Source organism: Hemibagrus wyckioides, linkage group LG18 (assembly GCF_019097595.1).
Source record: "Hemibagrus wyckioides isolate EC202008001 linkage group LG18, SWU_Hwy_1.0, whole genome shotgun sequence".
Classification (NCBI taxonomy): Eukaryota; Metazoa; Chordata; class Actinopteri; order Siluriformes; family Bagridae; genus Hemibagrus; species Hemibagrus wyckioides.
This window is the reverse complement of record NC_080727.1, coordinates 24,530,988-24,543,613: the sequence shown is the minus strand read 5'-3', so window position 1 is coordinate 24,543,613 and position 12,626 is coordinate 24,530,988. Positions and strand designations below refer to the sequence as shown.

Below are 12,626 nucleotides of genomic sequence, written 5' to 3'. Positions count from 1 at the left end.
TAACAGCGAGACCCCTCAGTGTCAGAATCATGTGGCGCGTTCTGAGCATAGCTTCCTCCTTCTCATTCACTGACCATGCTTCACAAATAGCTCTCCAGTAGGTAATGTATTAGCCTCTATTCACAGCACTCCCCATGCTCACTGTTCTGACATTGATGTCATTAGCTGCCTATTCTCATGAAGCCACTTCTTTCAAAATAAGCCTTAATGCATGCCAAGGCTTAGTGACCCAGACCACCATTAACTCCACCTGAGAGCCCTTTTCCTTGCTTTCCATGCATGACGTATGGCTTCTGTGCATAGTTATGTGTGTGTGTGTGTGTGTGTGTGAGAGAGAGAGAGAGAGAGAGAGAGAGAGAAAGCATGCACATGTGTAAGAGACACTCACTCAGGGTCAGTAAGTGGGGTGGTCTCATTGGGTTCAGTGGGGATTCCTCCCTCGTGGTTGGGGGTGCGCTCCTCCTCGGTCCTCACTTCCACTATAGGCTCTTTAGACTCATCTTTCCTGGAAGAGGATGATGGATAAAAGATCAATATTTGTCAGACAGAGTACAGTGTTATATGACCTTAGATGCGTATTAGTGACCTAAGAAGCTTTACCGATTCTTGAGAGAGAAATCTTTTGGGGTTTTTTTGTGCTGTAAAATAAATGTTTGTCTATGGATGTAACTTAAAAATATAATCTGTTTAAGTGTGCTGCTTTTTCCTACAACATCATCATGGGAGACATTTTATATGTAAAGAATCTGTGTAAAAGCTTTTAACAGATTTTTTGCTTGTAAAGTCATTTTAAACACTACATAGCAACTTTAGACTATTTATTTTTTATCCAGTTTAGTTATGCAAGAGAAGCAATTTAGTCATATTGATGGAAAATTTATTCGTTCTCTCTTTATTATTCATCAGATGGAAAGGCTTTTAAAGATGTGAAAGTAATGGGCTGAAATCAATTATATTGACCAGATTCTGTTCTCTGTGGAAAAAAACAACAACCGTTTTCCCCTTCCTGTATCTCATGGAGAGAAGTGCCTTCACTAACATCTACATCTATGGTTATGACCTGCAGCTTTTCATTTGTTTTGGTATTCTGGTTCAAACTGTGGCTAGTCTTCTGTGTGTGTGTGTGTGTGAGTGTGTGTGTGTGTGTGAGTGTGTTTGAAAAAATGACACAACATCCTAGGCTAATAAAAAACACCTTCGTAAGAGGTCTTCTCTACAAGATGGTTAGCTGTCATCTGTCTTTTTTCTAATCCAGTGGTCAGCACCTGCTAGCCCCGCCCCTTTCCTCTACGTAAGCAAAACTGCGAGCACTGAGTGCATGAAGAGTTTCCACACTCTGTTTATTTCAGAGGAAAAAGTGCAGCATCCGGGTAGTTAAAGTGCACTTCTACTTGTTGGAACTTTCAGAGTAAACACACTAATCACATTATTTATCTGGCACAAAGGAACAGAATAGTGAATAAATACACAATTTGGGACGCAGCTGTACATTTTTGAACAGAATACTCGATAGTTCTAGAAAGCAAAAATAACATTCAGAAAACATTTTGCTAACCGAAACTCTGTAGATAGAGTTTTTCTTTTTTCCTTTCTAGCTATTTTCAGGCCATTATACTCTTCACTGTGATTAGCATAAAACATCACCAGCTTTGGACAATTTCTTTATAGTTCTTTTCCTCCCTATTTTTAGGCTTCGGAGATTGTAATAGGCGAGATATCCCTTAATACACCGGTTATAATACCAGCCTATGTTGAACTCGTACAGAATTATACAATTTACAAGCCAATTTCACTGTAACAGTTAACTTGAGTTATTTTACGCCTCTGACAAAGACTCTACATTATCTGTATCCGGTATCAGAGTGCCCTGCTCTTAACTCTGAGCGAACAACCTATCATATCGCCATTATTCTCATTCACACTGTCAGGTAAGCTCCAATCAGACCTGCTACGAGTTTTCCTACAGAACTGACGATAATGAAAGTGGAAAAGAAATTAAGTGCTCACGTGAAAGCTGCCTTGCCCTCTTCAATGTCCTTGCCCTTGGCGGAGGGGCCGGACTTGCCACAGAAGTTGACGGCGATGCACATAAGCAAGCCGCATTTATTGAGGAAGTAGCAGGTGACGTCCACACTGACAAGCAGCAGGAGGAAAACCACGATGAGAATGCCCACGATGGCTCCTGTACCAAGGCCTGAACCACTGGCCACTGGGTCTTCAGCAGAAGAAGGAGAGAGAAATGTGCTGAGTCTTGGCTTCTGAAAATGAACATCTGATGCACAAGGCTTCTTCTATGACTAGGTCTAATATCAGACTGTGTAGAATTAGATTAGAATAACTCAATACTGAAAGCACCAAAAAAAAAAATTGAAGCAAAAACCAAACACATGGGTATCATGAATCTTTTTTTGATGGATTTTGCACAATATAAGTCAATGTATAAAACATGATCTGGATAAAAATGGATAAAATATGATCTGTTGTTCTTAAAATTTGTAAAATAAGTAGGCAAATTGCAGTTGTATAATATCATGTTAAAATTGTGCTTTTATTGGAAAATAATCACTTTGCAGTAACTTTGCTCTGCGCCAGGCCACGTCACATCACCTCTTCTTTGATTATTTTCCCATAGCAACACACACCCAAGTGATTTATTCTATACATAAAAGAAATATTCTTCATTTCTAACACTCTATCCCTCACATTGTACTGTTTGATGATCTGCATGATGATCTCCACAGACCAGAGTTATAACATCGCCTTTACTAAGAAAATAGAGGCAGTGGTGGTTCAAGGGGTTAAGATTGTTCATCAGGGTTCAAACCCAAGAACTGCCAAGCTGACACTGTTGGGCCCTTGAGCAAGGCCCTCTCTGCTCCAGGAGAGCTGGATCATGGCTGAGCCTATGCTCTGATCAAACCTCCAAGGCTGGGAAAGAATGTAAATGTGTAATGCTGTAATGTAAATGTGAGTTTATGCAAATAAAGTCTTCTATTGTAGGGATCTACATAGAACCTTTAAGAGTTCCCCGAGCCATACAGCTCAATAATCTGTTATTTCAGATTTTCGTGTACAAGGTTATACATTTATCTCAAGTTTTTTTGTGGCACTCATATGCCATCCGGCTGTACCTGAGGCTCTGTGATGAACTGAAGAATTTAAGAAATCATTGCAGGAAAAAATAGGGTTTTTTTCCTGCAATGTGAACACCTAAATAATTATAAATAATTTATGATATCATTATTTGATATTTACTGACTGTCTCAACAACTTTTTAAAATTTAATTTCTCAGTACAAAGGAAGAGATATTGGGTTAGCAATACACTGGTGTGTTTCTTTAAACTCAACTCACCAGCTTGGTCTATTACCGTCCTGACATTTAAGAAGAGAAATTGATTGATTTTTATTACAGATTATCACTTCTTCATTTCTCTCTTAATTGTTGCTCTGGCTGACCTAACCATGACTGATTTCAAGAAGAAGCTTTAATGCTGTTTTGAAAGTACGTCTATGCTTCTACACTACTTTTCACTTCTCAAAGACAGGGGACTCATTTGTATGCTTCATTTGTATAGTGAAAGATGACCATAAAAAGGGTTTGATTTGAGTAGGTTAAGCATTAACCTCAGCAAAACAAGAGAAACAGCACAATAAAATATTCTGCATCATTACTCATCCAGCTGAATACATTTTTGGTTCATCCCTAAGGAAAAAAATACAATTATTCATTACTCAATGAGGAACAAAGCCTCTCTCTCTCTCTCTCTCTCTCTCTCTCTCTCACACACACACACACACACACACACACACTTCCTGTGGTTAAATACAACAGCTCAAATATACAGAACAGCACTTCCTTGGAAAGACAGAATAATAACATTTTCAGAGGCAAAGATTTTCGCAGCTCGTGTTTTCCATCTAGTCAAGTTTTTACACAGAAACTGTGCTGGCATGAAATTGAGACTCTAATCTCATTATTAAAGGTTTGGTGCTTTAGAGCATTGCTACTTTAGAGGATTTCTAAACACAGACATATAAAAACACATGCATACATGCTGACGAATACAGAAATGCCACCATATTACACATTTCAACAGGAAGAGCTATACAAAAAATGTTTACACTGCGGAAACAATCTGCAACTTCAAGACTTTCTTGGATATATGGATGCAATTTGAAATGAATCTAAATGTAGACAAGGCTCTGAGGGAGTGAGAGAGTGGGTAGGTGTTGGAGAATATTTGCCTTTGCTCCATGAGGTTATGAGTGCAATATGAGCTGTTAAGATGTTAATGTTCTGCTACTGCCACTGTGCCCTGGAGCAAACCTGCACCCACGCAGCACTCCAGGGGGATGAACCAGCAACCGGAATTTGTGCTCAGAGCAAACAAATATCAGTCCAAAATAATGTGAATACATCTACAGCAATTAAGCTTACACTGCAATTAGACATACTGTATACTACATCCAGTCGTTCCAGCTGCAAGGTTCTTGTAATGTGCTCCTTCTAATATGTTATTGTTTCCATAGCAACTACTTGTAAGGGACTTGTATAGTGGATGCTCCATATTCTATAAGGTGATATTTAGTGAATTTTATGGAAGGAGATTCCAGTGTCAGAGATTTGGAATAATTAGAGATAAAGATTTAACTTTAAACTTTAAAATTTCTGATGGTTTCTGGGAATGAGGACTTCACTCCGTCACTCTCTAACACAAAAATACACTCTGTCTTATTAATGACAAGACAGATGAGAAGAAGCTGATGAGGAACCGATGGTTTATAGCTGCTATAAAAAATAATTTAACATTAAATGTAGCTGTAAATAAATAAAAATACCATTTCTATGTCTATAAATAAAGCATAGGTAGCACTGAAGTATAAGAGGAATAAAACTCTTCAGGATGTGTGTTTATCAGAATATAATCATCTTCATGGAAGTAATCAGGCATCATCACACCATGCTGTCACTGATTATTTTCCTATAAAAGCACATCCTGTTAGGTTTTATTTCATACCTGATCAAAATCTGGAATAAAGTATAACTTCATTTAGTGGCTTTAAAAAAATTCCTGAATGGCTTTATTTAATAATGTAAAAATGGTAGAGTAATGATAGAGTAAATAGCTGATTATATTTTACATTCCCTTCGGGGTGAATAAAGTACCTACCTACCTACCTACTGTGGCTCTTAAGTGTCCTAATTACACATTAAAACAGTAGTATGTGTAAGCCATGTGAGGTGAACTGTGAGTGCTAAAAAACACTGACCAGAATAAGTTTTGTGCCTTTTAAGGGAAAGATAGCAGACTGATTGAGCGACTCTGTTCTGATCTGGGAGATCATTTCAGGGCCAGAAGAATGCAAAGGAAAACAATATTTCAGTCACATGCCATGAGTGACAATATTACAAATAACAGTCTGTAATGGTGTTTTAAATGTTGTTAAATACGCTTATTGTGTAAAAATAACATTTTGTCTGGACACATCTTCACACACTACAGCTTTAAATGTTGTAGAACTCATAAGATCAGATTGAAGGGCTTGTTATCCCATAGGAGCTGAAAAGAAATAGTGAATTGGAAAGATTTTTTAAAAAGGTGATATAGTCAAGTACAAATTTCATTAAATTCATCTCATTTCTTCTCCAAGGAGCATTGCAGATTTATCCTTAAAAGTACAGCAGCAGTCCCCAGGGTCTCCAAATATGTACTGTTTATTACTCTAAAGTGTTTATGTCATCCTTTCTGTCTTCAAAGTAAAGGTAAAGACATGTGACACTTGTTTGTTTCTTGAAAGATGAAGTTTATTCAACTCTATAGGTGACGAGAAACTGAGAGGTAAGAAAAGTGAGAAAATAGGAAAAATGAAATAAAAATATTCTGCTAATTCAGCCCTCCTGTTAAATGAATATTAATTGGCAGCATTCAATGCTTCTTTTCCTCCATACAGCCTCTGTGAAGCTGTTATCTTTCCCCAGCATGTGTGTTCCAGTCAGTCATCATTGCCAGCTTCTACGCTTTTCAGGATTGAGCCTGGGCTATATGGGATACGTCTGATTGGACCACCAAGCTGAACATGATCACCTCTTTCAAGTTGACTTGTTATTTCTTAGCCTTCCTCGAGTAAGTTGAAATACATTATTTCCAGCAACTTCTTAAAATACGAGCCTGTGCAGTCCAACTGAACTCTGCTCATCAGGGAGCGTTCAGCTCAGGAAGTACAGCCAAAGACGCTTCAGTGTTGTACTGGATGTGTAATTAATTATCATTAGCTGACATTCAGTCAGGATCTAAACTAAAATACCTGTATCTATTGAAATGTGCTCTTAAGTTTGAGCCTTATAAACAAACACAATTAAATGTGTCAGGGGACCATGAATTATTGATGTGCTTAAAACAAGAGTTAAGATGGAACAGAATTAGAGAGAAAAGTAAGGCAACATCAACAACACAACTGCAGCTCACTTTAATGGCTTCTGGCAGATGCCCTTATCCAAAGTAACTTACATTTTGCATCTCATTTTATACAACTGATGGCTTTGCTCAAGGGTCCAGAGATGGACACTCATTGGACGACACACACACACACACACGTATGAATGCGGCCTAAGAGTGTACACTTATAGTCCATTTTATCAGGTCCACTTACTATCTAGGTCACTTTGAGGGTATATAATGTTTTCCTGTAGACCTTCTGTCTCACCTAGTATCTACCCCATACATCAGTGGAAAGGCTCCTTAAAGGACTACTACAGACCAGATACCAGAGCAACACTCGCTACTTTTAGACTACATTTACATTCCTGGCATTCGGCAGACGCTCTTATCCAGAGCAATGTACCAGAGTGCTTTGATGTTTCTATCAATGAAAACATTAACACTGGTTCACAAGGTCACAGATTTAAGACACCATCAGCCTAAAAACTGTGTTTGGATGCTGACAATCTGCACAGCAAAAGATGGTCTACAGTTACATCCTGTATACAGATGACATGACAAATTAAAGGAAGAAAAGAGCAACATTAAAGTGGTAGTAAGATGCTGAGTCGCTACGAGGCTCTGTGATCATTTCTGTGCTCTTTGGCTGTTCTGAAGAGTGATGGAGAGCGCTGACTAACATGGCACTCCAAAATTCCCCAATAAATATGCAACTGTGTTGAGATCAGTGAAGGTCATAGTACATGATTTACATCACTTTTAGACTCATCAAACCATTCAGTGACCTCTCATGACCTGTGGATGGGGGCGGAGTCAGCTTGGAAGAGAGCCCTCCCACTAAAATGGATAAAAAATGGTCCATTACAGGGTAAAGGTGACCAGTCAGAAGAGCTTTGATATAACGTGTGTATCATCAAAAGGACAAGCGAACCCAAACCATTCCTGTAATACAAATAAATGGCCCCATAACATAACAGAACCATAACAGAACTACCAGATTTTCCTTTAATTTGTCACACATCTGAAGTGCACTTTTGAAGGATTCTTTGGATGTAAAAGGCTCAGCTTCCTAAAAGGGATTCAACTTGGATTCCCTCCTGATATGGAGATGCCCTGATGAAATGTAAGTGAAAAGTCTCAAGAAGGCTTTAAAGTTCCAGGTTTAACCGAGGCAAAGCTAGGAACTCATATTTAGGTTATCCAGCGCTGCACAGTGACTTCACAGTTCTATGAATTTGAGAAGCCTTCTTTAGTGTCTTAGAGAATTCAGCACTGGGTTTCTCTCTTCTACAATCCTCAGCAGTGTCTTAAAGATAAGAACTGATCGCTCACTGGGACAGATACACTATACTGACACTCACACTTTATCTCCCCGCCTGTATTTCTGCCAGCTTTTTCTCCATCTCTGATTCCAGCTGTGTTTTGGAGAGCACATCTGCCCTCTGAAAGTGGGAGACATGACTGGCAGCTTTAATCTACTGCCCAGCTCCAGAGGTCCAGGACTCTCTGCGGCCTAACATTTGTTTTCCTCTGCTCCGGGACGCATTTTAAACGCAGCAATAAATCACATCACATGTCTCAGAACAAAGGCTGGCTCTCGGCTCTCCGACGCTGAAGCCCCCACCTGCTGAATCAGCAACATGTCCAGAATGTCCTATAGACCTCTCACCTGTCTTCACAGATTCTCAACTCAGTGATGACAAATTGAATATGAAGCACTAGACTAGGGACATGCAGGGAAATGTACCAGACTGTTTGAGCTTTCTTCTAGCGTGATATATGTTCATTTTAAAAGGAAATTAATATGGAATGAAGTCATGATTGTAGGCTTGAAGCTCCTCTTCTCTTGTGTCTGGACAGAATACTGGATAAGTACAAGCTCTTCTGTATTTAATAACACATTTACCAATAATATTTAATGAGGCAAACTAAGTAATGCAATTTGTTTTGCAGAAATATATGCTCCTAATTACTGTAACACATCTAATACTTGTTTTTGCTGTGTATAAATTATTGAAATATTAATAAAACTATTAATAAGACAAAGTGCTGTATTATCTCCTTGTATAACCATAGAACATTTTGCTGTGTAGCAAGAGATACAGCTACCCCGAAAACCCAGATAAAGTTAATTAGACATTCACTTTTCAAACAGAATTTAAGAGTCTTTGCTTTTTTCCATTTCCACTTCAAGCCAGCTCCAGACCTTCAGAAAATACTCTAATACTTTTGGCTTTAATATAAGCAGATTGAATAGAGCTGCTGTGCTAAATGCTCATAGTAGCATGCTCTGGACTGATGATCTAAAAAGTGCATATCATGCAGAGAAGGGATTTAGCTACAGGGTGCTTGAATCACCCCAGTTTGGTCCATCCAAGATTTCTGCTGGCTCACATAAAAAAAAGAAAAGAAAAGAAACTGATTAGTTTCATATAACTCTGCATTGTCAGTGTAAATGCTGCAAAATGTAGTGATGTGAGATCTGTTTTAATCTGATTTGCTGTTAGCTACATATCACTTTTCATGTGGTCATGTCTTATGTTTTGTCAGTGGACTGGAATGATCAGTGTTGCAGGAATATGATGATGTGTTTGGTGAATTAGCCTCTGGTTCGTTAGCCCCTACACTCTTTTGTATGCTATGAGGTGTTTTCATTTTAATAAAGGCATCTCTAAGATAAATTTCATTCTAACTAGCTTTGAATCAGTTTCTTTTCCCTACAGTAAAATGTCTGCTAATAACATTATGACTTCTTCAGCTGGAACCAGAAGTGGATGCCGTGTGATGCATGGGAGAGGCCATGGGGGGGCTGACACTCATTTCAGGTCTAAACCTAAACCAATCCTAAAACCACAAACCACAAATTAATACCAAATTAAAATCCCAAATTAACACCGAAACCAAACCTAAAATCAATACCAAACCCCCAAAACAACCCAAAAAGCAACATTAAATCCTCAAAATCAACATGAAAAAAACCCTGTTCAGTTCTGTGTGTTTTCAGTAGTAAAATGTCCTGCTGAGTGAAATGTCCCCTCTCTGTTTCTCACAGCTGACTGATGTAATCTTCCTAAACTTTGTGTTAGCACAGACATTGGTCTACAATGAGATATTCAATACTAGATATCCACTGTTAGTGTTGTAAAGTAGTGCAAGGTAGGCCTCTGGTTAATGAGCCTCTGGTTAATTGGCCTATACACACCACGGTGCCATCAGCAATTCAGCAGTTAAGTGCAAGGACACCAAGGCAATTGTGTATTGTTTAAAATCGAAAAATGTGTTTTTCCCCTCTGCGTTTGTGATAATGAGGTTAATTCTCATTCTCATTAGGAGACAAAGCGCCTGCTTATTCGCTTTCGTGACTTAACCAGGCGTCCCTCTAAAACCTAAAATCTAAAATAAACTTTAGCTACAACTCTGCTGGGGTGTTAAACATGTCACTGTACTATAATCCTGCCAATTACTGATGGAGAATGAAATAAAAACAACAAATGTAATAAATGAATTTCCTAACATGTAGGAAAAGACCCAACCAGGTGATTGTCAAGCGTTTAAAAAAATCATGGTGCGTAATTTTCATCATTTTATTATTATTATTAGAATCAGAAAGCAAACGTCACTCCAGAGAGCATTTTAAACAACCCAGTTCCCAACGCCGACTCATGAGCTGTTACAATGCAAGACATTTTGACATTTTGAAAACTGCTGACCTCCCTGGAAGTGAAAAAAAAGTAATGCTTTTTAATGACAGTCAGGTGGCCAACAGCGAGTAATGCAGCAAGTGTCACAAACGTTCTTTTATTATAAGTGTTACAGAAGTTCACACAAACGCCTATGAGTGTCGTGTTTGGGTTTTCAGACAAGAGTGAAGTGTCCTAAAAAATGTCATTAAGAAAAGAAAAAAAAAAAGCTCTAAAGAATTTAGCAGTTCACATGATGATGGAAAATGACGAGAAACCACCAGTACAGCAGAACACACTTGCCTTTCACAGCTGAAGGCTCTGTGGGTCAATTTGAACCAACATTAAGCACCATGGCAGTGTGGAGAAAACACACACACACTGTATTATGATCCAATGCATTATGAACTCCAGCTAGCATACAGCTAGGACTCATCATCTCATAGTGCTTCTTCCAACTGATCCAAGCTCACATCTTCATTAAAAATACATTTATCTTATTTTTTTGTTCTTAAAGCCTACAATGGTTACTGCATGAGAACACACTGGTATGTAGTTACAAAACCGTATTACAGAGTCGAATCAAATCACACCTCGGACAGTGGTAGTACGCTTCGAATATGTTCTTTTTTACCCTCAAAGAAGAAGCAATGAAAAAAAAAAAAAGTAAAAAAAAAAAAAAAATCCAGAACAAGAAGCACACCTTCATATATATATTTTTTTTTAGAATTATCTAAAATTATGTACATTTTGTCACAAAAAACATTTTTATATTAACACACAAGCCTGACTTCTTGAAAATAACCTTCCATTATGAGTCCTGTGATCAAACTAATAGATCTAGGAAGAAACTGAATATAAATTCATGTGATCAAAGCAGGACTTGTATAAAATCCCTTGGTTGAAGATGCTCTCTCAGTGACTGTACACTGAAAACATCACCAAGAGAAGCCTGGAGACGTTCTTGGTAGGCACAAGATGTTCTACAGTGCTTCTGAAAGTCCATGATTAAAAAAAAAACAATAACAAACTTTCAAACCAGACAGATGGTGCCTAATTTTGACAGAAAAATTCATGGGAATAAAGAACAGAGGGCGTAAAAACAATCAGAACAACAACAACAAAAAAAAAACATTCAGAATGATGCAAGTGTTGAGTACTCGGCTTAACCCCCATAACGTGTTACTGATATTTCTTTCTTTTATTGTGTGGTTCTGGTTTGTTACGCTTGCAGTGGGATCAGAAGATCAGAGGATCAGTAGGTTGGAAGTTGGAGAGTGGGCCGGGGAGGCAAGCACTCCTCTCTTCGGTCGAGCTCCAGTTTACGAGAGCAAGAACACAGTCAGCATGGGGAGCATGAGAGTGACCAGAGCGTACGTGACACAGGAGCAGCCAAGGGTAGCTGAGGTAGCCAACACCACGGCCATGACCACCACCACCACACCATAAACACAGTAGCAGGAGACCCACAGTGACCGTGCACACCACCGCAAAAAACAAACAAACAAACAAACAAACAAATAAATAAAAGAACCAAGTTTCCAATGAAGAGAAAAAAAAACATAAAAAGAGAGAAAAAAAAACATAATCAAGAGCCGAAGTGTTTTTGCATATGAAAATGTGATGGTCCAGCAGTGTCCGAGTTCACGGATAGAGACAGAACAAGGGAAAGAGGAGGGAAGGAAATAGGAAAAAAGGGAGAGAAAGAGAGAAAGAGACAGAGAATACGTCAAATACAGAAACATAAACTTACTATAGATTAAAAAAAGAATATTAAAGGAAAATTCAGGCAAGTTAATACAAACAAATAAAGAAAAGCCATAGCATGTTAGCGCAGAATGATGGGGGCAGCGTAGCAAGCTGTGGGAGGAGGATATACAGAGATGGTAAATGATGAAGGGCAGATAATGGGTGGGGAAAAACATGAAGCAACTTCCCTGGTATTAAAAGTAATGAATATTCTTTTAACTTTGAGTAACTGAATACTTTAGCAAGCTAAAGGTATACATCAATGAAACAAATAATGTTTTCTCCTGCTGAACCGTTTACACCAGGGAAGGTTGCAGTCCGACAGAAAGAGTAAACAAGCAGTGATGCAACACGGTGGAAATGGTTTGTTGAACGACTGACTGAGCATTGAACTGTTGCTAAAACTAAGCAATGCTAGTGGCTATTGCTTTAGAACAGCCTCACTCCAGGTCAGCTGTAACATGGGGAGATTTGGATAGCTGAATGGAAATTTATGGTGCCTCAGTATTGCAATTCCCACCACTTTAGAGTTGACACTGCAGTATGTGTCTCAGCCATGTACCAAAGACAAAAGGGCAGGTATTATGTAGTGTCAGACTGCTGACATCTGATTTCTTCCCACCTTTTAAGTCAAAACCTTCAGGATCTTGAACCCTGTAATCTGACTGGCTCTCTGCACTTTGTTACAATGGGACAACCAAACACCATGACACTTTCAGAGCACAATAAAGTCACTAGATTAAAAAAGTTCAACCA

The 12,626-nt window shown here is 38.6% G+C and overlaps 1 protein-coding gene across 4 annotated transcripts in view; it reads right to left on the bottom strand.

Annotated features, from left to right (window-relative positions):
• Positions 1-12,626, bottom strand: part of ncam1a (neural cell adhesion molecule 1a) — a 260,084-nt gene that overhangs the window by 11,409 nt on the left and 236,049 nt on the right. For 3 of the 4 annotated variants that reach the window (XM_058415021.1, XM_058415018.1, XM_058415017.1), the window contains exons 16-17: positions 2,008-2,215; positions 389-505 (exon numbers count right to left, since the gene is read on the bottom strand). In XM_058415021.1, the coding sequence (XP_058271004.1) occupies positions 389-505; positions 2,008-2,215 (325 nt within the window). Of the gene's footprint in view, positions 1-388; positions 506-2,007; positions 2,216-10,011; positions 11,524-12,626 lie in introns of those variants that run through there. The other variant, XM_058415019.1, reaches the window with a different exon arrangement.